General features: G+C 41.3%; 1 protein-coding gene across 2 annotated transcripts in view; it reads right to left on the bottom strand.

Moving 5' to 3' along the window:
- The window catches only part of MBOAT1 (membrane bound O-acyltransferase domain containing 1), a 75528-nt gene extending 60120 nt beyond the window's left edge, over nt 1-15408 (bottom strand). For both annotated transcript variants that reach the window (XM_067537590.1, XM_067537589.1), the window contains exon 1: nt 15292-15408. In XM_067537590.1, the coding sequence (XP_067393691.1) occupies nt 15292-15381 (90 nt within the window). In that variant the 5' untranslated portion in view covers nt 15382-15408. The remainder of the gene's footprint in view (nt 1-15291) is intronic.
- Nucleotides 15409-27185: the final 11777 nt, after the last annotated feature.

The raw sequence follows: 27185 nt of genomic DNA, 5'->3' as shown, positions 1-27185 counted from the left end.
CAGCATACACTTCCATTTCTTTCAGAAATGAATAAGCAACATATTATTTGCCCCTCCCAGTTGGGGCCCATTCCTTTAGTCATTACTCAAACTAAATTCCCCAGGAGCCAATGGGAGATACACATAAGGACTGCACAATCTGCCAAGTAATATTATCATAGGCCCGATTCAGAAATGTGCCTAACTTTAAGCACATACGTAGCAGTCCTATTGATTTCAATGGGATTATTCACATGCGTAAAAGTTTAACCATATAAGTACATTCCTCAGGTGGGGCCAAATTTGGTAAGTCTGAAGTTTTGTCTCCCATTTTCCTGTATTGCATCCGTTTTCAAAGTGTCTTTGTGGGAGTAAGACTACTGAAATGCTAAAGTTAGTTTTACTGCTGCCATTCAGCATTTTGAAGGCCTCATTAGAACTGCCAAGATTCACATGAGTTTCACATTGCTGCTTTGGGAAGGCTCTAATCAGTGGCAAAGATATATATTGGAATTATGAGGGTGGAACAGAATCTCAAGATCCTGACAGAAAAAATAATACTCCTTCCCTTTCTTATATCTGTGGATGGACTGCGGCAGGGCTCCTTACCAGGACGTTATTTCTGGCCCTCCCTAGAGTCTCGTCCAAACCTTTATGTTCATATCTGCTCCTAGCTAGAAGGTTTCTTTCTGAGGCTAGAAAGGTGTCTGGTAAAATTTTAATCTGTTTTAAAGAATGTTCTTCTTTGCAGAATATTTCTGAATCAGCCTTTAAAATTCAATTGTAAACCATTGTTTAAGAGAATTCTCCTCCTCCATTTTTTCCATCAACGTAGGAAGCAACAACAGTACGGTGTAACACCAGCATAGCAGCAGGACTGTAACTGTGGCATACACATGGCCTTCCTCTGTTACTCTAGCAGCCTAAGCTTTGTTTCGTGCTTCCAATGTGATGGTGACTGTGCAGAATTAGTCAGCATCAGATGTCAGTCATAACTGCCGATGTCAAGCAAATTGTCTACAAAAGTGCTCGACACAGCATCCAGGATCTGAAAATATTACCTTTTCCTGTTGTCTGCTGGTTTAAGGATAAAATTATATTGCTACTGCACTTAAAAAATTACATATCTGTCTATAATTTTACTTGAGCCTGTCTCAGAGTCTATTTAACTATTTTTAACTCCTTTAGTACCAGAGCAGAAAAAGAAACCACTAGAGAAGATGTGAACATCTGCAATATCCTGTTGTGGTTTTTTTCTATTTCTGCTCATGACCTACCATTGCCAGCAGAATACTTTTCTTTCCTGGGCATACTCAAGAATTTATAGCATTTTACTCCAAATCTTCAAGATTCTTCAGCTAAATTCAGTTAATAACCTTAATCACATTTACAACCCAACATTCTATAAAAATATAGGACAACCCACCAAAAAACAAAAAAACCCAAAACAACAAAACACACACACACACACACACAAAAACAGAACCAGATAAAACAAAAGAAAAGATTTTCAGAAGTGAAACTGGTACCTCCACTTTCGGGTGCCTAACTTGAGACACCTAAAAAGAACCTGACTTTCAGAGGCAGGTGCTCAGCATTTTCTGAAAGTCAGGCCCCTTTCATATATTTCAAGTTGTCCCCCTAGAAATTACTAGTTGCTTTTGAAAAGTCTAGAAGCTTACACAAAAGATTTGTTGTTGTTGTTAAAGCAAAGAAAAAACCCACGCCCTTTTTTCTGGTTTTCAAACTTCGCAACCAAAATCAAAGAAAAAAAAAAAAAAAACCAGGAAAACATACATCTTGAGCAATAATCAGTTTTGGAGTATAATAGAGTAAAAGAAAGGCACAAAGGAAACACAAAACAACTTTGAAACCTACATTTTATACCCTAAATTTGGGAAAGGAATTATTTTGCTTTTTATTTCTTTGACTAACATGTTGGCACCTTGATTATACATTGTACCAAAATATATCAAAGGCACTGATTTATAATAATAAATAATAATAATACCACCTAGCTCTTGTATAATGTTTTTTGTCAGTAGAACTCAAAGGCAATAAGTATCATTATTCCCATTTTGTAGATAAGGAAACTGAGGTACCGGGAGGTGAACCAACTTGCCCCATGTCACACAGTAGGACCAGTGGCTGAGCCAGGAATAGAATCCAAGTCTCCCAAGCTCTATCCGCTAGACCACACTGCCTCCCTTATACAATATTCTGTACTTTTTATTTGTAACATGACATAGCTTGAAGATTACAACCCAGACACTGTACTTGTCAACAAAGAATGGTCATATCCTTTGTATATCAACCGATCTCATTTTCTATCTCATGTCTGTAAAGAGCAGGCGACAACCCTTAAGTATTTTTAAAGTGACCACTACTAACCATTGAATAAAAACAACAACTGCAAGAAACACACCAACAATATATGAATGAAGAGAAGGTATTGTCTGAGAATATATTTTAGAAAGAGAAAGTGTGGAGGGTAGTATTAGGATTCAACATCACAAACTCAGACCTGTACTTTTCCACTTGTTTCCTCAAAATATATCAAATTTGAACATAATTGGGGAGAAAAAATATTGGGAGAGGAGTTTGTTTTGCATTAAGTTGCATGAATGATTTTAATGCTTCCTTGAAATAAATCTTATCTATAGTCTTAAAAATATGCTTTAGAAGAGCTGGGACATCTCCTTTCTACATACTTGGGTTGCCAATTTGAATTCTCTCTGTATTTCCGGTATAATAAGGCTTTAGCCCAATACCAACCAGTTATCATAAACATTTCTTTTAATGGAATAATTCAGTTTTGATCTACAGTATAGCAATCTTTTCAGAGAGCCCTAAAATAACAGACAAAAGTCTGATGTTGCTGAAAGGCTATCATAAGTATGTATAGAGTCTAGTAAGATACTTCAATTTTTCCTACATCCCTAAAATCAGTCTGAGCTGATTGTATAACTGGTAGTAAAGCTTTTTGTCATCAGGTGGAGACAGGAATTTGAGAGGTTTCTGGTGCTAGCCCCACTTACAAATCTCATTCCAGATGACGAGCTTGATTTTTGGATTCACTGTGGCTGCTCTGGGTCATTCCAGTGGCACAAACTAGCTGAGAACAAGACTGGTCTAGCTCTCAGTGGCAGACTTGAGGGCACAACCTTTGAACTTGAGCCTCCCATCCTGCAATCAATAGTCTCTCACAGCTAGTAAACAATATATGTACATTAGATAAAGAGGTTAAAAAGATCCAATTGTGAAGGATATGACCTTACTATAAGATACACAGATATAGCCACTGTAAGAACATAGGAGCTGACATACTGGATCAGATCCATGATCCAATATCCTGTCTCCAACAGTGACCAGCACCAGAAGCTTCAGGGGAAGTTCCAAGAAATACTCGGCCCTTCATGAAGGTCTCAACCTAATCACCAATATGAGGTTTTATGTCCTTCCCAATACTCTTTTTTTAACATTAGCTAGCATAACTCTAGATGGTCTTGTTATCCCTCTTTGAATCCTGCTAAATTTTTAGCCTCAGTCACCTCCTGTGGCAATGAGTTCCGCATTGTAATGGAGTATTGTGTAAAAAAGTACTTCCTTTTATCATGATTGAAAGATTGTAAATTCAATATAATTAAATATCCCCAAGTTCTTGCATTATGAGACAGGAAGAACAGAAGTTCCTGATCTACCTTCTCTATACCATTCATTATTTTATATACTTTTATCCTGTCCTCTTTCATTAGTCCCCTTTTTAAAGTAAACAATCCCAATCCTTTAAATCTTTTTCTGTGTTTAAGTAAAAAGAAAAACTTCTCTCATGTAATTGTTTCTATTTTTGTTTACACTAATTGTCATAAAAATGAAATTTAAAAAATACAAAAAAAGGATGTCAATTATTGATCTTTTAATCGGCACTTCTGAAGAAAACGGACAGCTAGCAAAACAATCACTTTCTGAATTATAATACCGTTTCTATAACTGGCTGGAAAAAGCTCTCTTGGAATGTAAACACAAAGATGCAAATCACCCCTTTTGTACCAGTTACAGCTCTGTATGCTTTGAATATTACATCTTGACTTGCACAACCAAATGCTCCAAACTATATGAAGGAGAATTCATCTGCTCTTTCAGAATGGAATGCCCTTCCTGAGCTGATCAACCAAACCATCATCTTCTCCTCACCCAAAACGCTCCGTAAGTCCCACATCTTTTGCGACGCCTGTAAGAAATTAGCTGACTAACAATGGTGTTGTTATGGAGCAACTGGGGATAGTCTCCATGTGTTTAAGTGTTTGCATATATTATATACGTATGTGTGAAGCACGGCTAAACAGAGAAAAATAATATCATCCAGACATGCCGAATCCTCAAACTGACCACCTTCCTTCTATGTTGCACCCCTTCTTCTTACCCTTTGTTTTATGTCTGTCTGCATTTGTGTTACATCAGCAATCCTTTCAATTATCTTTTTTTTTTTTTTTATTAAATTGCTAACCCCACTTCCTTCCCTACATCATGGGTCTGCAAGCAGGAAGTAGGGCCCATAGTCGGAAAAAAGCATAAAACAGTTACACTTAAATAAAAGCCCCACAAATGATTTAATCTCTTGGGAGCCACCTATCAAAGTTTAACAGTGTAGCTAGGGAATATGACTAAACGTTAACATATTGCTGCTTAGACTGTTAAATGTACAATGTCTACTGTAGTTAATGTTGCTGTAGGAATACTAGGCCAGATTTTCAAACTAATGGTCCCAATTTTATCAGCAAAGAATTATGAGAAAAAAGCATGAATGAGTTCTGGGTGCAAAACAGTGCCCCCAGTTCACTGTGAGTGCAAAAACTCTTCTACCAAAAATGGAGGCTTGGTTTGAAGTCTAGACCCTTGAACTTCCAAACTACCTGATGTTTCTGCATTTAATTTCCTCACCCCTGGTGCTTCAGTAGAGTAAAGTTTTTTGCATTTAATGTAATTTGTAGAGCATTTTTAAAGACTTTAGAATGAAAAGCACTATGTAAAGCTAAAATATTTTAATAAAGTAAGAAGCTGCAGTACCAATAGAGGTGGGCGAGGGCAGTGGGGGAGGAAAACTATGGTGGTAACATATAATCCCATGAATCACAGCTCCTCAGACTATAACTTGGTGTGAATGCTTACAACCAGACTCAACCACAGGTTAGTGATAAGAAATAGTATGTATGCGAGAGATAAGGAAAGTCAACACTGAACTATTCTTTAACACTCCTTATGTCCATAAACAGAAAAAAAAAACCTATCCTTTAAAAGTACAGTTGAGAAGATTTAAATTAATCATGAACCATTTGTCTAAAAAAATGTTTTTAAAGTACAGTAGAAAAGATATACATGAATGGTCAATTCATGAAAGTTGTATTAAAAATGGTTTTTAATGTCCAGTTTCATATTTCCCTATATCATCCACATTCCTATCCTACGCACACACCAATCCAAACAGTGTCCTGATTTACAAGAGAACATTAATGAAAAAAGAGCTCAAGTGTAATCAGAGCTTTCATCATGGGACTGGGACATGTAGCATGGGGCAAATGTATGTACACAATGGTTGAAGATCCTGTCTGGCCCTGAAATAACTACTTTTAAATGTTTTCTATTTAAGCCAAACACTAAAACAACTCCAAACCATTTTTATGAGATCATTAATCCAAATTTCTCAATTTCCATTTCAGCAACTGTACTTCTACTTACATACCCATAATACAAAACACACACCCTTCACTACGAAGCCTGCAGCACTGGCATGTAGTATGGTGCTCAGTTACACCTAGGACCGGTAATGCTACTGAGGCTGCCTGCTCATTCCCAGGTTAGATGGAGCACCTTATTTCACACTTCAGAAACACTTTTTTCCCCAACAATTAAAGCAGGTTTGACTGGCACAAGACAAAATCAGCAACCCTCCTCAGAAAAAGGGAGAGTGACAAGGATGCCTGGTGTGGGGTACAAAGAATACAGGAGAGTGCTAAATGGGAAGAGAATAAAGACTCACCAGAAAAAAAAAATTCATTATGATGTCAAAGTTACAAGCCTTCACATATGACTTTCAATGTAAAAAATGTCATTCTCTCTCTAAGAATTATATTAGATGTTTAAGGTCTCAAGCAAACCAGATGTAAAAATGGGCTAACTGCAGGAACTCAGTGAAAAACTCTATAGTCAAAGCCCTCACTAGGGTTCAGGGTTTCACACCACACGTAAGAACTATAACACATAAGGGAGTCCCTTGCATGGAGCCCCTGGTAAAACTTGAAAACCAGGACAGAGCATTTTCAGCTCAAGTCCCTTGCTGTGAAGTTTCCTGCCACTGGAAGTTAGGATGTGTCTATAGGCTTTGCCTCTCTTAGGGCTCAATGAAAGATAACTCTGCACAGGCCTCCACCAAATAGGAAGATGCCAATATGGGATATTTTGACAATTTACAAACTTTTTTAATTTTAAATTTAAAAATTTAATTAAAGTTTAATTTTAAATTTAAGTTAATTTGTAGTTAAAAATGTTAAAAAACATGTTTAAAGGTCAAAATCAAAATATTTAGAAATGTTTCTTCAAAACAAAGTTTTGGATCTTTGGTTCATGAAACTGTTCGAGATTTCAGATTTTCAGGATGAAAAAAATATTTTAAATTTTGAAAATTCTTGTAAGACAGAAAAACCATTTCCCCCCTAGCTCTCACAAGGGCCTAACATATGTCAAATGAGGAAAAAGGTAGAAAAGTTCTCTTTTAAAGTTTAAGTTTGTCCTGGTAGGCTCAGAAGTTGCAAAATAACATTTTTTTTTGGTGCCTTCGTTTTTGTTTCACCTATAGGTTCGCAGAGCAATTTAAAGTGCCCTAAACCACAAAAGGATTATAGAAAAGGAATTTTTCAAACTAAGATCATCAACAGATGAAAAGAGCATGACTAGAAACCATCTTGCTCTGGGGAATAAATGTCTGATCAAGAGATTTTCTCTGTAGTCATTTTTCAAAGTGACCCTTCAAATTGACAGCAAATTGCACAAGATATGTGGACCAAGTTAAACAACTTATAGAAGAGACACTGAAATCCACACTGACAGATGTACAGAATATTTCACTGGCTCATCTGAAGAAAGAGCTAAATGAATGTCAGAGGCATTACTGAAGGACAATGCAGCCTTCATGCCAGAATGTAACTGAATTTTTTGAATGTCAAGACTGCTCTTGCCATTTAAGTATTCTTGTTAAACTAGCTAGACAACAAGGAAGCTTGGACCTTGTAAGCCTTTGCATGTAAATAGTTTCCAGTAACATTAAAAGCTATTAGGTCATATGGTCATTGGTTCCAAAAGGAAATCTAGTTTGTTGATATGAAGTTGTACCCTGCCTGCAGGCTGGATTAATTGCCGCACTGGTGCAGAGCCTGGCTCAGGGACCAAAGTTACGCCTCCGTTATCCTGGACTACTGGGAGCCAGTTTGGCTATACGATCCTGAGAGCTGCACATACATATGGGTCTTACAGAACCTGGGGAATAGTCAGAGCATAGGAATATCCCGACCAGGCCCCATCATGCAACCAACAAGTCCCCAATACTGGCATTTCCTCTGAAAGTGGAATGGGAAGCAAGGCACATATAGACAGCTCTGTGCCTGCCACATAGGCCCCTACAATGAAGTAGGCCAAAGAGTGGCTTTGTGGCCACTCTGCACTGGTGAATCAGTCCCTCTATGATTAATGTAGAGAGAAGACTTCTGGAAATTCTAGAGAAAACCCCTAACATTTATTTTCCCAGATCTTATGTAATACAAACGAGAAGGAAAGGAAAGTGTACACAGTAGGAAAATTCATGAGAGACTGTTTCCCAATTGTATTTTTGTTCCCTGCCAAATGGAAAATTTATCAGGACAAAGACTTCGTTTTCAATGAACAAGGAGACGTGGAAATATTTATTTGCATAATATCAAGTTGCTGGCTGAGAACTGTGAGACTGAAATGACCATCTGAGTGAGGACAACGTAGAGATGGGGCACATATTTCTCTTCCATTCCATTTCTTCACACAACGCACAGTCAACCTGTGGAATGCTTTGCAAGAGGATGTGGTGACAGCCAAAACTATAACAGGGTTCAAAAAAGAACTAGATAAGTTCATGAAGGATAGATCCATCAATGGCTATTAGCCAGGATGGGTAGGGATGCAAAACCATGCTCTGAAGTGTTCCCAGCCTCTGTTTGCCAGAAGCTGGGAAGGGGTGACAAGGGATGGATCACTTGATTATCTGCTCTGTTCATTCCCTCTGAAGCACCTGGCATTGGCCAGCCACCGTTGGCGGACAGGATACTGGGCTAGATGGACCATTGGTCTGACCCAGTATGGCCGTTCTTATGTTCTCTCTGTCATTTGCTGCTGTTTCCATCTTCTCTACAGTGTTGAGATTGACTGTTCGGGCTTCCCTGACAGGAGATCTTCTTAAGGTTTCTCTTGGGTGCCTTTGTTTCCTCAGCCAGTTGGGTTTCCACTTAATAGCTTCATGAGTGAGTCTGTGAATGTGTCTACACTACAGTTAGACACCCACAGCAGGCCTGTGCAGCTGACTAGGGCTCGCAGGGCTCAGGCTAAGGGATGTAGATTCCGATGCAGACATTTGGGCTCAGACTGAAGCCCAGACTCTGGGGGACCCTATGAGAGGGGAAGGTCCCAGGGCCCAAGCTCCAGCCCAAGCCTGAATATCTACACCTCCATTAAATAGCCCCTTAGCCCAAGACCAAGTCAGCTAGCACAGGCCAGCCATGAGTTTTTAACTGCAGGGTAGACCTACCCTGTGGGTTGGCATATAAAATACATACCTCAATTCAGTCCAGCTCTTCTGTCTGATTCTGGTGGACATGAGCTTCTAGTTGGTGATTTTCTATTTCTTCTCTGGTGAGAAAAGTCTTTCCAACAAATGCCCAGAATCTTCCATTGGCATTTATTTTCAAAGGCTTCTAGTCTTCGGTCTAACATTTTGTAACATTACAGAGGATTATATTGGTCTGGATAGGGAATAATGCTCAGGAAGTAACCTCAGTCCCTGCAGAGAAAATATGCCCTTTCCCCATGTACAATGTCCTGTGGCATTATATAAAAAAATTAAACACTTTCATTTTAATTACATTAAAATAGCATTAATGCTACACAGCTCAGCACTCAAAAATCAATAAAGTTAAGATTGTCCCATGCAAGCTTGCAGTACCCCTCTGTGAACATGTAGGATACAGACTTTAGATTATATTAGCACACACTGTTCCTCAAATAACTGAATATCAGACTACTTTTCGATACCTGTTGAGCGTGAGTCTCGCAGTGAAGCAATAAATCTAACAATGCCTCTGAAATTCAAAATAATAAATCAACTCTCATTTTCAGAGTGCGAGGCATAAAAGAATTAAATATGTAACACAGCTCAGGAAAGACATTAATAGTTGTTACTATATTTAAAAAAAAAAAACAGTATGAAAATGTGTGGGGGTCATTTAGGTCATTCCCACTTGAACCCATTAAAAATTTAATTTCTAGCCACAAAATGGAGTTGTATATATCAGGTTAAAGTCATCTACTAATTCACTCACTTCTCTGTCAGAAATCCTTGTCTAAAGAAACAAGGTGGGTGAGAATCTCTTTTATTGGACCAAATTCTGTTGGTGAAAGACAGAAGCTTTCGAGCTACAGAGAGCTCTTCTACAGCTTGTCTCTTTCACCAACAGAAGTTAGACCAATAAGAGATATTACCTCACCGACCTTTTCTGTCTAATATCCTGGGACCAACCCTGCTACAATAACACTAGAATCCTAAACTCAGTTAATTTGATCAGTAATAAATTTTTGCATTTTTCTCCAAAGTACTGCTTGTTATGATGCACAGCATCCCAATTAAGATTTTAGATTCATTTGTGCAAAAAGAATCTCTAGTGGGTCATCTAGGTCTAGTCCATTCCATGGTATCAAGGCAGGATTCATTTTATCCTGCTCCTTGCCACACAACCTAGAGGAAAAAGTCTAAACAAATTAGTAATGGATGAATCTCAAAATATGGGTAGTGTAGGGCTGAATTCTAACAAACTTCCAAAAGGTTAGATTCTTACCTATTCTCTTAGACTTCAAAAGCTGGGTTACAACTGTCACGTAAACAGGCTTGTGGATGATGAAGTGAGTGAGCTGAATTTAGTCCTGGCTAGAACCAGGAAGAAGAGAGGCAAAACTGAAAACAGATAGCTACAGATTTAACTGAAGTTTACTGAGCTTCCACAAATATTTATTATGGGGGCTCCCTTTACATTTCAAACTAAAGTTTAGGTTGATTTATACTTTATCCAAAAGGAAAATCTCTAACACACATCCTCTTCACAACTGACATCTAAACAGTTTTAGTGGAAATAGCCATCCAAATCAATGTCAGGAAAATGTCTCCAATATATTTTGTTCAGAGACTTGGATGGAAGTGTGCTTGCCCTGCAATCATTTGAGTGAATGTTCATTTAAACTACTATCAAAACACAAAGTCCAGCTGCAGTGAATGAATTAAACAAAGTGTGTGAGTAACAGTCAATGTATGCAAAAATCAACATTGAATTTAGACACATATGGAAAAAGTCAATAATTCCATAGATAAAGGGACAACTCAGATCCTAAATGGTTTGAACCCTGGCTACCTAGTGATACCATAGTAATTGCAGTCAGTGGAGGTACTCAAGCTAAAAGCCCCTGTTTAAATGGGAGGGGAAGCTTTGGCAGAGCCTTTTCTGTGTGAGCAGGGTCTTGACTCTAACTCACACTTTGCTAAAAGTCAACAAATCCAGGTGCTATTAGACTAAGATGAGACATGCTAAAAGGCTCATCCAGGAGGAATAAACTGAAGATTTGGGGATGGGCATTTATGGTGGGGGGAGTGGTCTGCTGAAAAGGGAATTTGGATTATCAAACAGGCTATGTTGTGAAGCAGCCTTGGATGGTAAAGTTTTTTCTAATGAAGATATTTATCTTTTGTTTGTATTTGTAGTATTTAGACATGGACCTAGGGCTTGGCTAGGCATTTCAATAACTTTAGCAGAATAAAAATACACAATCAAGTTCTTGAAAAGCCATACATTTAACATGCCTGTACAGGGCGGTTAAGCACATCTACTTAGACAATATTAAATTGTCTACAAGGTTTCTGTTACTCCAAGTCTGCTCTTTAATTTGCTGTCTGTGACTCACATTCAGGATGGAGGGGGTGTGGTAGAACTGCTGACCGAGCATATCTAGTGGAAGTGTTCTCCGAAAGTTTATTGTTGTCGTGGCCCAATATTTTTAAAACACAAATCAGCTACACTTCAAATGTTGGTTTAATGCGATATAATGATGGCCTAAATACTGTTTTTGTTTTTCATCCCCTTTTGCATTTGGTACTTTCGCAGCTAAAGTAATATTGCTGAAGTCATACTCCAATCAACAGAAGGTTTGTTAAATACAAGGATGTGTTATCTCAAGGAAAAGGCATGGCAACTCTTTATTATGTATGTAAACCAGCAAACCTTGCTAGTATCTCTCATTAATATATTGTTTGGTCAAAAATAGCTTTAGGACTGTATCATTTCTAGATGTATTGATTAAATTAGACATTCTTTAGAGCGCTTCATTCTTTTAAAAATGATTAATTTTTCATTTTTAAAAGAAAATAAAACTATGAAAAAATGTCACTCTCACTCTACATACATGCTCCATGCACTTGTTCAAGTTGTTTATTTTACCAATATACATTTTTCCCCTACTGTTATTATAGCAGAGAGTCAATACAGCTATGGAAGAACATGCCAGATTCTACTCTGACTCAGGCTTCATCAACAGAACTGCCAGCTGAGGGCAGATTGCAGAATCTTTATTATTGGTCATGTGAAAGTTAGAAAACAAAAGAATACAGCCTGATTTTCAGATCCCCAGCTCAGCTTATGGTGCTGGCATTTATCATAGAGTGAAATTCTTCTAGGGGCAGATGGGCCAGGAAAGAATCCCAATATAAAGGAACTATCACAATTCCTTTGTGCTCTGATAGGTGAATACACAGCAAGCACGCAGAGGACTCCCATAGCCCTTACTAGAAGCAGTGCTAAGTTCCAGACAGGCACCAGGGGAGCAGCATGGGTGTGGACAGATTTCAAGATTGCACTGAACCCACAGCCACAGATGCATGTAAAGGACACCCAAGGTTAATTTCACCTAATGTAGCCCAAAGCCTGATTTAGAAGCCATGGATGGGCCATTAATATTTTAATAAAGGATTCCCACAAAATGTTTCCCTGTATATGTAGGATTTATAATAAGTCCTATATTCCTTTAGGCAGAAAGGCATGTTCTGCATAGAACAAGTATGAACAACCCATATTTGTTTTACCATTTAAAACCTTTTCCAAAACAACATCAGCTGGCAAACTAGCTCATATTTAGCACAAAGGTTGGAAGCGGTTTTACATTTTGTTCCTAACTTTATTGACACCATTGCAGAGTTCAGTCTGTGTCATCTGAAGGGAGGTTGGGAATGTAAAGCTATTGTGGTCTGAGTCAGGGAAATCGTCTGAAAATCCTTGACACAAGCTGGTACATTCCAAAGACCAAAAAAAAAAAAAAAAATCTGATCTTTAGAAGTATTTGTATGAGCCCCATGGATCAATCTTGCAGAAATAAGCAAGCAGATTTCAGAGAGAGGGTGTACACCATAGGAGAAAGGCATATTATTCCAATCTTTCTGAAATTTTCTAGAGGAATTATAACCCAGGGCTTTTGTGAGCTCTTAAGAGCCCCTCACCACAGCTGCTAGGGTGAGCACCCATCCCTTATTTTAAGGGATGTCTCTTGACCATTTTAAACATTCAATAAAAGCTTATAATAATTGCATTGTATACTTGAGGCAGCAGAAAGGTATATTTGAGAGAAAAGTACATGATAGGCTAAGGAAAACACCAATTCCTTTAGATGTCCCTTAAAATAAAGTGCTGTCCCTTATTTTTCATTTGGTTTTCCCTTATTTCCATCCAACAAAGGTGGTCACCCTACCTGCTACCCCACTCCCTGCTTGTATGTTTGATGTTTATGCCCACTACAATTCCTATTAAATTCCCTACACAATAACCGTTCAGGCTTTGGGCAATGAAGGGGATAAGTGGTAAGTTTTGTCCATAGAGCATATAGTCTTTATGCCACCATAACTGGAGGGAGGAATACATTTTTTAAAAGCTTCCAAAGCTAATTTGTCAAGTATTCACTTTTCAGTCAGTCAGTCTAATACTTTTTGTACTGTATATTGATGCAAGCCCTTCATGCCAATATATAGTCTCCATATATGGTTCCTTTAATACAGTTTTAAATGTTTCCAGCACATAATATGAAAAAAAGAAAAAGTCTTGCCCATAAAGTAAGCAGAGTGGACTTGCAGATTATTAGGTACTACACAGATAGGATTTATTGTAAATTCTACCTGTAAGCCTATTTTTTCCCTGTAATTACTAAATAGTAGAAATATCAATCTTTTAAAAAACATTATTTTGTAGTAAAAAAAACCATTCTCTATAAGAATGGAAGTTGCATATATAGCCTTCGGTGTTTAATTTGGGTTGGGGGGGGACGGGCTGCCAATGTCTTTTGCTTACTAATTTATAAAAACAATAGCCAAAACGGTGCATAGCTACTGAATGAGTAAAAGAAAACAAGTAAATCAAACTAGAACATCCTGTTTTTTGTTGATTTCAAAACCTACCATAAATCTTTGTTGCCCTGGTTTATCTCAGGGAACAATCTCAACTACAGAACCTAACTTCCAGACCCAACTTCCTCATTGCTGAAAGAATGCAAAAAGGACAGCAGGTGTATGTACGCTTGAAAAACAACAGAAAGAAAAGATCAACTGATGTTTTCTCTATCAGTTAGAGGTAAATATCACAATAAGCCTATAAATGAATGAGTGACAGCACAACCACATATATCATGAGTGTTCTGAACACCTTTGCACTCCCGAAAGGTGCCTTTCTTCTATTATTTTATTTTGACAGTTGGCTATACATCTCAGCACCAGGTATTTTGGGGTTCAACAGTCCCTGGTTATTATAGAAGTTTCTTTCCCTGAATCTCCCTTCCAAGTAGGTGTAACCTAAGAAATAACAGCTGAATTAATTGGCATTTTATGAGCTACAACATACAATCCCTGACACAGAATCTTTTCAAATAATAGTTCCATTAACCAAAACAGCTAAGTGACTCTGAGGCAATTACCACCACCACCATCCCCCTAAAAAGTTTTAAACTTTCCCTTATTTAGTTCAATATCACTACCTGTAGCAGCATTAGTCCTAAAGAATACTACAACTCTGAACAGTGAAAAGAGCTACGTACAGCTATCTAAATAAATAGCTCAAATAAGTGTTAACAAGACCAATCATTTATTTTAAACAAAAATTGAAGAACTAACAAAACACATGCTAACCTTCTGTTCTTGATCTCTTTGCTTTCTATTGCACTACATCTTTCATTTATATCGATGCTGTAAAATCTTCAGGACAAGGACTTTGTCTTCATGCTGTCTGTAAAATGACCTTAACATATTTCGTGCTCTATAATTAATAAAGCATTCAAAGTTCCTTAGATGAACACCTACATGGGTTATGTCAGGGTTTTAAAAGTATGTTTTTAAGCATGGACAAGCTGAATTTCAGAATCTAAAGCCACAAATGGAAAAAAAATAGTAGTGGTTGCTCTGAAATCTGTGCACACATTGTACCCATTTTACTTTTTTCTTAAAAAACAAAAATACAGAGATCCTTGACTGTCTGATCTCTGCGGGCTTCCCTTGCCAATTGACCTTGTATGTCTCTTGACATGTATGTCCATTACAAAAATATCTAATCTGTGCACTCTGACCTTGCATACGTTTTGTTTCTTGAGATGCCGATACATCCCACCTTTGCAAACGGTCATAGCAAGTAAGTGATGAGTTGCAAACTGACCTCGGACGCTTGTCTCTCACATACAGAGCCCTGTGTAAGATACCCCAGGCAATGCAGCTAACAGGTTGCAAATTACTCTTGCAAATACACGGGTATCAGCCCGTGGCGGATACCTCTAACCCTGCAAAACGTTTGAGTGAGCCCCCTCCCAGCAAGCCTGGTACAGCGCAGATCCTCAACCGCATCACGCCAAAGGCGATGAGTTCCTTCCCCCGTCTTCTCCCTCCCACTGCCCGGGCACAAGGGGCCCCTGGCTGGCCACCCCCGCCCCCTGCGCAGTCTGCGCCGGCTTTACCTGGTCCAGCGGGATGCCCAGGCGCTGACTGAGCGGGTGCAGCAAGGTGGAGCCAGTGGTTCTGTAGCGAACGCCGGGCGCCTCTGCCATCCTGCATCCCTCCCGCCCGGGCCTCCCTCGCGCCGCGGCTCGCTGGGGCCAGCGGGGAGCCGCGCGCGCACACGAGCGCCCGGCCAATGGAGCTCGGGCTCTGCCCCTCCTGCGGCTGCGGGTTGGTCCTCGAGCGAAGCCCTCCTGCTTGGCGGGGCGAACTTGGAGGAGGGCGGCGGTGGCGGCCGAGCAAGCCAAGCAGCATCCTCCAGGCGGAGCCGCAACGCAGCCCAGAGCTCACCTGGCTCCCGCCCAGCCACCGCCTCAGCCCGCCCGAGGGCAGCCTGCCCATAGGCGGAGCCGCCAGCCACTCGGCAGCGCTGGGAGGAACCCGGGAGGTGCGCGGCGCAGCGGGCGGCAGCGGCGGGGGTGGTGGGGGCAGCTGGGTGCGAGCAGAGAGCGAGGCGGGGATGTGGGGCGGGAGCCCGCGCTGGCTTCCGTGCGCTGGACACACCCCGGGCGCCTGCCCATTTCCCCTCCCGCTACAACGTAACCTAAACTGCTGCTGCTGCTGCATCCGCCCCCGGGCGGAGTCGGGGACGCACCCCGCCCAGCCAGCGCGGGGGCGGGCGTCCCTGGGCAGCTGTCCGCGCCTTGGCAAAATGATCCTGGAGCTGAGGGGTGGCCGCCTGGCGGGTAGAGTGAGGGATGCCCTTTCTCGGGCTCTGATGGCCCCTGCGCTGTGTCCACGGTGAAACAGTCAAATCAGAAAAAACCCCAACCCGTTTTCTTAGGACTAATCGTGCAAAGGATCGTATGTTGCCACACAGCTCTCTTTCTTGGTCTCAAGAATAAAATACTGGGGCTTTCCTCGTTCCAACCTAAGATTGTCCCCTGTCCTTCATACAGTTCTCTCTTCTCCCCTTGAAAGGTAAGGGCTCACCTTGCAGCTTCCCCCGAGCCCGAATTGTGTCTGGCAAAACTCCCCTCGGAGAATGGGACCTATAGACTTAGCTATAAGGCTGAAGAGTGATTTTTCAGCATTGGAATTTGTACAAAAAAGACCCTGGGATTCCATTTTTTTAAACGGCTGGCAGAGAATAGCTAGGAAGAGGTATCTCGCCCTTGTGCAAAAGTTAGGCATTGTTGGTGTTTCTTCAGCCCTACCTGTTTTTCAGATGACACTTCTGCTTTTCAGGACACATCTGACAAATTATGTATTGTTTCTTCTATGTTACTATATTATTACCTTTGACCTTATTAATCATACCAAGATTGTACTGATAAACAGCAGGTGATCCCCACATTCAACCCAGAATGTAAATAAAATGTTCAGCACATTTAGCTTATAGAAGTGTAAGGCTAGAAAGAGACCTCAAGGAGGTCATCTAATTTGCACACAGACCCCAGGCTGAGGTTGGACCAAGTACACCTACATGATTTCTGACCTGTGTTTGTTTAACCAGAGTTAAATTCCCTGCTCAAGAAGACTTTGTGACCTTGAGCAAATCATTTACTGTCTTTGTTCCCCATCTGTAAAAGGGGGATAGTAGCAGTTCCCTACCTCACAGGGGTGTTGTGGGGATAAATGCATTAAAAGTTGTGAGGTGCTCAGATATTACATTGTTGGGGGCATATAAGTAGGTAAGACCTGTAAGATAGACAGTTGGATACTGGTCCCGCAACTAACTGTAATCAGCACTGAAATATCAGAAAGCGCTGAAAATTCTCTTTCTGTGGAATACAAAGATGTATCTAGCAAAAACAAGGAGAGTTCTGTGGCACTCTAAAGACTAACAAATTTAATATTTGCAGACATAAGCTTTCAAGAGACTTCAGTAAACCTATTTTCTGTATTACTGCATCTGAAGAAGAGAGCTGAAGTCTCTCGAAAGCTTATTTGTTAGTCTTTAAAGTGCCACAGAACTCTCGTTTTTGCTGTATACAGACTAAAACACGGCTACCCCTCTGAAAAGATGTATCTGTTTTACTAGTCTTTCATTGTAAAAAGTTCTGTAAATGTCCCTGGCCAAGCGTGACTTTTCCTCTTTGGTACATCCTTTGCAATTTTCTGATATACTCTATGATGGCTGAACTAGGATGAGTGTTTTTGTAACAAAACCTTAGTATTCGGAATGTAAGAACCATTTTCATGGACTTTTTAAATCAAATATTAATGATTCATACTGAGCATTCAGTTTTGCATTTCCTTGCTTTATTGTGTATTTTATTAATTTATCAAAGTATATAATTCCATGCTGTATGTAATACAGGCTATGATACATTTCAGGAGTACTAAAGATCACAAGTAGATGTTTACAGTATGTACAGTCTTCATTTCAATGAATACTGTAAGCATGGAAGAAATCCTTCCATAGTTTGTATGTGTATTGTTTGTGACTATCATCATTTCATTACAAATCAGATCACCTTCTCAACTGGAAGGGGAAAAAAAGTGGCTGCAGAATTAATTCAGTCTCCTGAAGACAAAAGGCCTAATGCTTTTAGAGTGAGTCACATGCTATAAAGCTTATCACATGTTCTGCTCAGTGATTTTGGATTTCTTTAAATTGGTACTAACTCCTGATTCCAATTCACTATTATTTGAGAGTATTAATTATTCTTCAATAGGCTCCAAACCAGGATAAACTGTAGGGTGCAATTCACTTTGTGCAGCATGTCTATGCTTGGGATTTACACCAGTGCAGCTGCACTGATGACTGGCGCAAAAAAAAAAAAAGTGTACAGAAGACCTAACAATCACTTCCCCTCTCAGTTGCTCAACATTCTGTTTCCTGTGAAGTCACAAACCCATCACGAGTTCTGAAGCCATCTATAGGCTCCAGGGCCAGAACTTCGAATATTAAAAAGGAAGCAAAATTTAGAAACCAAATAAAAACACAGCCTGCTTCATACATTATAATGAAGCAAAAAAGGGCCCAATTCTTTGCCTGGACTACTCAGTGGTATCACTCACACATTATAAAACGAGATTTTGAACATTGCATACAACCATTTTTAGGCTATTACGGCAGTTTCAGCTACCAAAACTGGCAATCATTTCAAGAGGAGAAAATTATAGCCCATCACAGAACCTGAAACTGAGTCAGCCAGGAAGCCCCAGGGAATTTCAGATTCTGAAAATGTGTCAGCAGAACAAAAACAAACAGCAAATTCCCCTTTTAGTACAGTACTGCATTGTCTAGATATAGTGTAAACTCTTCTTGTGGCAGTAGCAGATGTTCTTGGTAGCAGAATCCTCTGCTGGGTATAAGCCAAACTTACAAGCCAAACACATCAGTTATTACTCTTCTTCATCATACTCTCCCACTTCTTCCCTATAAAGAAAATATATATCCCCTGGACAGCTGTTTCCCAAAACCACATGGTATTTTGAGGTTTCCAGGAAATGAGATCTGTTGGTTTAATATGGGTATTTTGCAATTATCAACAGATCTGAACATTTTCCTTTAAAGCAACCTATATACAGTGTTAATTAAGTAGCCAGAGCCTCACTAGCCTGCCTGCAAGTGAGAATCACTCTCTGGTGGCAGTGGTCTGCCAGCATCCTGCTCAGGGCACCTGGTCATTTTTACAGAATGTGCACCAATGAGGCTGTTCACAGTGCCCTACATGGTCATGCCCCTAGATATCATTACCCTATGCTAATGAGTATTAACATAAGCAAATTGTTCCCAAACTTGCAGGAGAGAAATGATGGCTTGAGGCTCAGGGTCCAATGCCCTGCTCTTCTAAAGATTTCCCGTGCGACCCCAGCAAGTCACTGAATCTTTGTGCCTCAGTTTCCCATCTGCAAAATGATGATAATAGTACTCGTTTCTCCTTTTTTGTCTGTCTTGTCTATTTAGATTGTGATCTCTTCAGGGCAGGAACTGTCTCTCCCTATGTGGTTTTACACATAGACAGTACTTTAATACAAATAAGTAAAAAGCAACCTCTACAGTATATGTCAAGATAAAAAAAATCTGACAAGATAGCCCCAGGTGGTGATGGTGGTGCTGAAGAAAGCATCACAGGGAGAAGTGATTTGAATATTAAAGCTAACTGCAGTGATCAGGAGCTGAAGTTCCTAAAAACAGACCTCTTGGAGAAGATGCCAGGGTTTTAGCAAACATCTCCCACTAACTGAATGTCCCTCAGAAGGAAAGGATACGGGAGCAATAGAGCCAACAAAGTCATCACCATCGGTGGTCATGTAACAGTGACTGTGATGCTGATAGTGGTGGTGAAGTGGGAGGATGTCTACAGGCAGCTCAAGGGCAAGTAAAGACTGCTCAGACTTGGCCATTCAGAACTGGTGAGGGAAATGCCTTGAGGGACAGCAAAATTCAGAGGAACTTTAAGATTGTTGTCTTTTATTTCTAATTTATGATGACTTGTGCACAAAACTGATGCTGGCAACTTCACCCTGGAAAAATGAATCCTGGGGAAGGTGGAATGTATTCTTACAGCATCCCCATTGATGTATCACAACTTTCAACCTATCTGCATTGTGTTTTCATAGGTGAAATTATTCTTTTTCCAGCCGCTATGCTAGCCTTCAGAAAACAGGCACCTTAGAGTTTGTTCTCTTCTACCGTCTAGAGGTGAAACTGTAAAACATGCAGGAAATAAATTTGAGCTTCATAGGGCAAGTTTTCATCTAGGTAGAGAAATAACTCTCATTCCTTGTAATGGTGTTTATTAAGGTTTTTCTCAAAATTAATTTAAAAAAAAGAACTGCATTTATAGAGTTTGTATGTGTGTTTGTGTATTTCAAGTGGCTATTCAGTAGGGTTGCATTTTTATTTGTTTTTCCACCAATTCTTTTTGCAACAAGACCAAAAGCAGTGACTAACGGATGTTGAAATAAGTTTAAGTTTATATTTAGCAGAAATATATCCCAGTAGATTTTTTAAATTTTGAAATATGTGATCATGTGAGTTACACTATGGGAGAAAGCCCACTACAAACACTGAATCCTTTTCAGAATCACTGCTTTCCAAGAGACAGACCTCCATTCTGTGGGTACAGCTTGCATTCTGTGTTCCAAGCTGTATTTCCTTTCATTTGGCTGTATTAAAATGCATTTCCCCCCAATGAGCCTAGTTTACCAAGCAATCCAGATTGCTCTTTATGACTGCCCTGTCCTCATCATTATGTACCACTCTACCAATCTTTGTGCCAGGCTTAAATTTTATCAGTAGTGATTTGATATTTACTTACAGGTAACTGATAAAAAATACTGAATAGTGCCATGCCTTGAACTGATCCCTGTGGAACCCTGCTAGCTTTCAATCTTGTAGATATCCTGGGCTGATGCTATTGAGCATGTTTAAGATAAGAACCAAGACCTAGAACTTCACTCCATATTCTACTGGCAGCCAGTGCAGAGTGGAGAACATTTGTTTTCTAGCCCTGATAGCACAGACATACTTGTCAAACCATTGCTATAATTACTGAAAACAAAATAGTTATACTTCATTTCTCTTTGTTAATACTGGTTAAAGATTAAGAATATAAGGATGAATTTTAAAATACTGTAATTGTACACAATTAAATATGCCAATTTGTTTCATAAGTTTAAATGTTAAACTAAATATTGCTATGTGCCAATAAAAGGGAATACAAATTTAAAAAATAAACACTATCCCAGTTTTGTATCTTCACACAAACTTGATTCATGTGTTTTCTGAAATGGCAGGAGGAGGAGAAGGTTTGAGAAATGAGGCAAAGTGGGGAAAACTCAGATGAGGTTGCAGGCATGGGATTCAGTTAAGTTGGAGAAGTAGAGTTGTTTAGCTAGGAAGATGGTAGAACTGAAAAAGGAGAGAAAAAAATTGCAGTGGAGGAAGTCAGACTGGCCATGGGAGTTTCACCAGAGCTGCTCTACAATGTGAGAGAAATTGACAAGATACGACACTATCCCTCTACTCAGCTTGCCTTCCCTTTCCCTTCCTACAACTCCTCCTTCTCCTCATCAAATACACAGAAGTTTCTCATCTCCTGTCCGCCTCTAACTTTCCCATCCCCCCATCCCCTCACTTACTCTTCTCTGTATCCTTTCACTCTCCTTTAGCTCTTTCCCCTCACAATACAAACATGTTTTAGTCTCTCCTATCTTAAAAAAATACCCACCTTTGACTCCACCTGCCTCTCTATCTAACATATCTCACTTCTCCTTTTTAATCTCTAAGGACATTGAATGCACTGTCTACAGTTGCTGTTTAGAGTTCATTTCCTCCAATTCCATCTTAGATCTTCTCCAGTCTGGCTTCCACCTCTTGCACTCCATTTAACCCACTCTTGTCCAATTCTCTAATGACCTCTTTCTTAGCCAAAGCTCAGAACTCATCCTCATCCTGCTTGACCTGTCGACCATGCTTTGTTTTTATAATCTTGCCCTTCCTGGGCTTCTGTGACTCTCTCGGTTCTCCTCCTACCTCTGTACTCTCTCCTTCTGAAGAGCACTCTCTCCACCGTGATCCTGGGGGCTGAAGAAGCTCTCGTGCACTCTTTGCCAGGGGCCAGAGAAGCTTATTGTCAGCTCCCACTGATTATTGATTATCGTGCCTCTGTTTGCCCCCACTTGTGCATGCCCCTGACTCATACCATCTGTATGCGGACAATTCACAGATTTACCTCTTGCTAGATCACTACAGACATGCCTCATCTTAAAACTAAAATCTCAGTCTGTCTTTCTTTTATCTCCTTGTGGATGTCTAGCCGTGAACTCAAGCTCACCATAGCTAAAGCACAGCTCTTCATCTTTTCCCACAAGCCCTCTCTAGTACTTTCTTTCTTGATCACTGTAGACAATATCACCATCCTGTCAGTCACTCAGACCCATAACCTGAAATCTCCAGACCTCTCACCTAAGTACTCCCATCCAAGCTATGAATACATTTTGCAGATTCTTTCTGCATATCATCATCTCTAAAATACAACCTTTACTTTCTATTCACACAGCTAAAACTCTTCTCCAGGCTCTCATCGTATCACATCTCATTAACTGCAACATCCTTTTCTCCGGCCTGGTTAAATGCAATCTCATATCCATTCGCTGATGCAAAGATCATTTTCCTAGCCTGTTGCTCTGGCAATGTCACCTCTCTCTTTGCATCCCTCCACCGGCTTCCCCCTTTTTTAAAATCACAACACACAAAGTTTGAGGCTCTTTCACGGCCTCTCTCTCATTCACTATCAAGATGTTCATTCCCACCTCTGACTGGCCCAGGATGCCTGCCTCCATCACCTGCTTGTTAAGTTTTCAAACAAGCAGTCACCTTCATGCTTTCTCCCATGCTGCCCTTAATGCTTGGGAGCATCTCCAAGTAAATATCCACAAAAGTAATACACTATGCTCCTTCATATTCTTCCTAAAAACTCTCCCTTTCAGTTATGCCTTTAAAAACGCTGACAAAGGCTAGGCTGTTGGTGCCCTGAAACCCCTGAATATCATTCTGACCAACACGGTCTCATTTCCTCTTTATACTCCCCCATCTGTTGGTATCTGTTTGTCTCTTGTCTTATACTGAGATTGTAAGCTTTTGGGGGTCTTTTTGTTCTGTGTTTGTACAGCACCTAGCACAGTGGGGTCCTGGTCCATGACTGGGGCTCCTAAACTCTAAATAAATAAAAGATTTAAAGATTCTCCGGTATACCTGAGTGGGGGAACTCTGAATTTGTTGTTCAATAATCACCATTTCCTCTACTAGAAAGAACACAAACCAATTAAATGTAAGCAGTTTAAATGTATTGAAGGCAGGACCTCTGCTGACTGATCTGTAAAACAATGGTGTTGGTTTTAAAGGAAACTACTACAGATTATCATGAGTGGATCAATTGATGTTGCTGTCTCAGACAGAGAGCATCAAAGGAAGAGCACAGATACTACAAAAAAGAAACTGAAACCTTCATCTTCAAAGCTTCATACTAATGCTGTTTGTCAGGAGTTCCTCAGAGTTACCATACTAGCTGGCCATTCCTTGGCACATCCTTGGCAGCCTCCTGAAGGCATGGTTCTTCCTCTTGTATGGGAAAGGACACCTGGCTCACAAATTAAGTTTGAGAGAAAAATCAGTGTAGCAGGTCAGTCCGATAGCCAGCTGGCATCACAGTATAATCTTTTCAGTCTGCCTGTCCTGGAGGAGGCCTGGCCAGGTTGTATACAGTGAGCTTCAGTCTCTCCTGTGTGTCCACTCTTCCCACCCCCTTGGGGTTCTGTCACAACAGAACAGATGGGGAGCAGGGGAGGAGCACTTGGACCCTCCCACTCCATCAGGTCCCAACCCAGGGCCCTAAAGGAGCGTTGTGGTCTCTGGACCACTTGTTGGTTCACCAAGTTACATTCTCCACCTCCCCGGGGGGTCACTTCCTACCAGGCTGCGGCTCCTCTATTTGGGGCATAGTCACAACCTTAGTAGTATCTGCCAGGGGACAACGTACCATTCTTTGGAGCCTCTCATGGGTTCTTGGCTCCAAAGGAGGGTGGGGTGAACAGGGATCACTACTCTTACCATGGCTTCATGCATCTGACAAAGTGGGTTTCTGCCCACGAAAGCTTATGCCCAAATAAATTGTTAGTCTTTAAGGTGCCACAGAACTCTCGCTGTTTTACCATGGCTAGAGTCACTTTGTCTTCAGTTCCAGGCATCAACCTCACTTCCTGGTGCAGCCTGTAACTCCTTTCTCACTGGGCTACCAGTGTCCCTTTTAAACAGTCCCAATACCTGGAGCATGGCCTGCAGCTGCTATGGGGTGGGGTTACCATGCCTTGCTCTAGTTCAGTGTGGAGTCTGTAGACTACATCACAGTCAATGTGTGTGTTCCTCCCTGCTGCTCTAAGTGAAAAAGGTATCAGCAGTACCTGCAGCAAAAGGTGAGCTGCCTGTCTCCTCTCTTCTAGCAGAGGAGAGATGTCATTTGTTGGTTTAATTTTTCTGGGGACTGTGCCTGTTTGTGCTAGTCCACCAATAACTAGATAGCAAAGTCATGTATCTGTTCCAAATCTAGCAGCTTCTATACCGTTCATTAAACCTGCCTGTTATTCATATAGCAGAGAATGCTTGTAAACCAAAGTGTTAAGAGGTGATGCAAAGAGCTGCATAAAGAAAACCATTTACATTGTACAACAAGAAGTTTTATTGGTCGTCCTACAAAACCCAGGAGCTACTCTACATATACTTGTATGCCATCTACTGGCACCTTACCTATTAACTATTTACATATATCTCTTGTAACACATTTCAGAGTAATTCATTGCTCTAAGGGGAAAGCATCACAGTTTGAGATGTGGTACAGTAAGCAGGAATAATCTCATCGTCTCAGTTATCTAGGATATGATCCAAGATATTTCACGTTAAAAACAAAGCCATTAGAAAAAGAAGAGGCAAGGCATGTATTTATGTGATAGCTATAAAAACAGTCCAGATTTAGCTGTTTAAATTCCCCACAGGGGAATTTTCCTTATGTGGGGAGAGCCAGTGTAGACATCTTTGTCCTGCCCTGCAATACTTTGCAAAGGAGCCCTGTCCAGGGGAATGGATGTGGCTGGAATGTCACTACATGCTGGTTATTCTTGGCTGCTGCAGTGGCCTTTGGGACCATGGGAAGACACCAAATTGCCCTAATATATGTTGTGGGGCCAGTAAGCCACTGGACAACCACAGATCATGGATAAGTGCAAAGGTAGCTCAAAGCCAATGCCTCTGCCCGCCCCCCAAGAACAGAATTTGGAGTTGCTGATTGGGCCCCATGAGATTTGAGGGGTGACTAGTGTATCCTTCTCATTCTCACAAAAAAAAAACCCAGAATGTAGCATGGGGAAGTGGGCTAGTCAGTTGCTCCTTGAAGTAGTTAAAAGGAAGGGGGCCAGCTGACTGCCCTTGAAAACACCAGGAAGGAGGCACTAGTGTCACTCAGGCTCTTCCCCCTGAAAATAGCACCAGTGAGCAGGAATCACAAAGGAGGTCCAGGAGCTACTGGAAATAGGGACAGGTTGATTGTGAGAAAGGGATTATAGTGGTATTACAGGGCTCATTATCATCTGACTAATATGATCCTAACATAGGAATGACATCTGAATAGCAGTCTCTCCACCCATAACTAGCTCTTATTTTATAAAATAATTAGTTTACTCAACCTTAGCCAGAAGGAACCATCCCTCTGCCCAAGCAAGTAGGAATGTGGTGAGCTTGTCTCTGCTGCCTATTTTATATGATCACTGGAGAAAGGGTTGTTGAGCAGTGATGCAGCCTACTGATTAGCTCCAGTTTAACAAGTTTCAGCAACTTTTGCCTTGTTAAAGCCATGATGCTGTCACATACTTTGGGGATTAGAGAAGTCTAGAGAAAAGGGGATGGATCTGTCAAAATACTGACAAAGTTGTAATACAGGTATAGCTAATAAAGTTTTGTTCTGGAATCATTCCACCGCTCTGTTTTCCTGTCTTAGCATTTTTCACTAAACCACCTTTGGAATTATGGTAGTGTAAGCTGGTGGCACGGTCCAGCCAGGGCGTCGTGAGCCTTCCTCAGGCCCAAGCTCCAAGGAAGACCATGGCGCCTTGGTCTATGGGAATAAGCTTACGTGTTACAAGTCTTTAGCCTCGGCCCTCAGGCGGGGCGGGGCGGGCGAAGCAGTCTGTTGCCCCCAGCCTTGCAGGCAGGCAGGGCTGGCAAGGCTCAGTATCCTCTGGGATGCAGGCTCAGAGGGAGCCAAGCACTCCTGGGGTGGTTAGGGAAGAGGGGAGGAGGACGCAGGCCCACCCGACTCCACTGCGTCCCAGCCCAGGGCCCTATCAGTGGTTTGCCACTGAGTCAGCAGGGATCCAGCCACAACACGCTGACTGGTTTAGCCACACTCTCAGCCATTCTATAGGCAACTTTCCCTGGGCTACTTCCTCCCACCCTGTCCCTGGGTACCTGCAGCCAGGGGTCTCCCTCCAGGTCACTGAGGTAGATGGCAAGCGGGAGCCCCACGAGTCCCTCATCATCGACCGGCAGCAGGTCCAGAAACTCCTCAGGGTTGTCAGCAGAGGGCAGCTCCTCCAGGTCCCAGAGGGTCCTCCGGTACACCAGGCTCAGACCACTCCAGTGGGTCCCCAACGTTAGGCAGCTCCTCCAGGTCAGGGCCAGCCTCCGGAGGTTTTTCCAACTCAGTGGTCTTGGGTGGCCCTCTCCAGTCACTTGGGCCCGGTGGCCTGGGCAGACCTCGGAGGCTCCAGTCAGTGGGGCAGTTACTCCAAACACCCACAGGACCTGAGTCAGGCACAGACCACAACCTCTAGGAAGACCCATCTGCGTCCAGCAGCAGCATTTATACAGACGGACTTTTATACTGCCCGTTCCTGTCTTGGCTCCACCCCCTCTGCTTCCGGGATATTTGGCCTGTAGGGCCTTGTTCCATCTAGCAGGGGCGTCACAACCCTTCCTTAGGCCCCGGCTCCAAGGAAGGCCACAGCGCCTTGCTACAGGTAGATTCTGAGAATGGGTGTTCCTTATTAGTGCATGATCTTCAGCTGAGCTAGATGGTACTGCCCTTGTAGAAGAGGTAAAGTTTTTCAATCTACTGTACACATTATCTAGAAAATCCTACATACAAACATGCACAGACATTATGTTTTTATATCTATCACTGACAAGCTGTGGAGTTTCAGCACACACAAAAAAACCCCACATCTATTTTCTTTCTGCAAAGGTGGCCAAGTCACTAAAGACATCTTAGTGAGAGTATTCTACAGTAGAAGTTCCCGAGTGCTGGCCCTCCTTGTTTCCAGCTGAGAAAGTCAGAATAGATTGAAGGGGAAATGAACAGCAGTAGTAGACAACAGGCCTGATTCTCCTCTTGTGCGGGTGTAAATC

Source organism: Emydura macquarii, unplaced genomic scaffold (assembly GCF_026122565.2).
Source record: "Emydura macquarii macquarii isolate MOO-44397 ecotype Brisbane River unplaced genomic scaffold, CSIRO-AGI_Emac_v2 contig_431, whole genome shotgun sequence".
Lineage (NCBI taxonomy): Eukaryota > Metazoa > Chordata > Testudines > Chelidae > Emydura > Emydura macquarii.
Note: the sequence above shows the minus strand (reverse complement) of the source record. Positions and strands in the feature narration are given on the sequence as shown.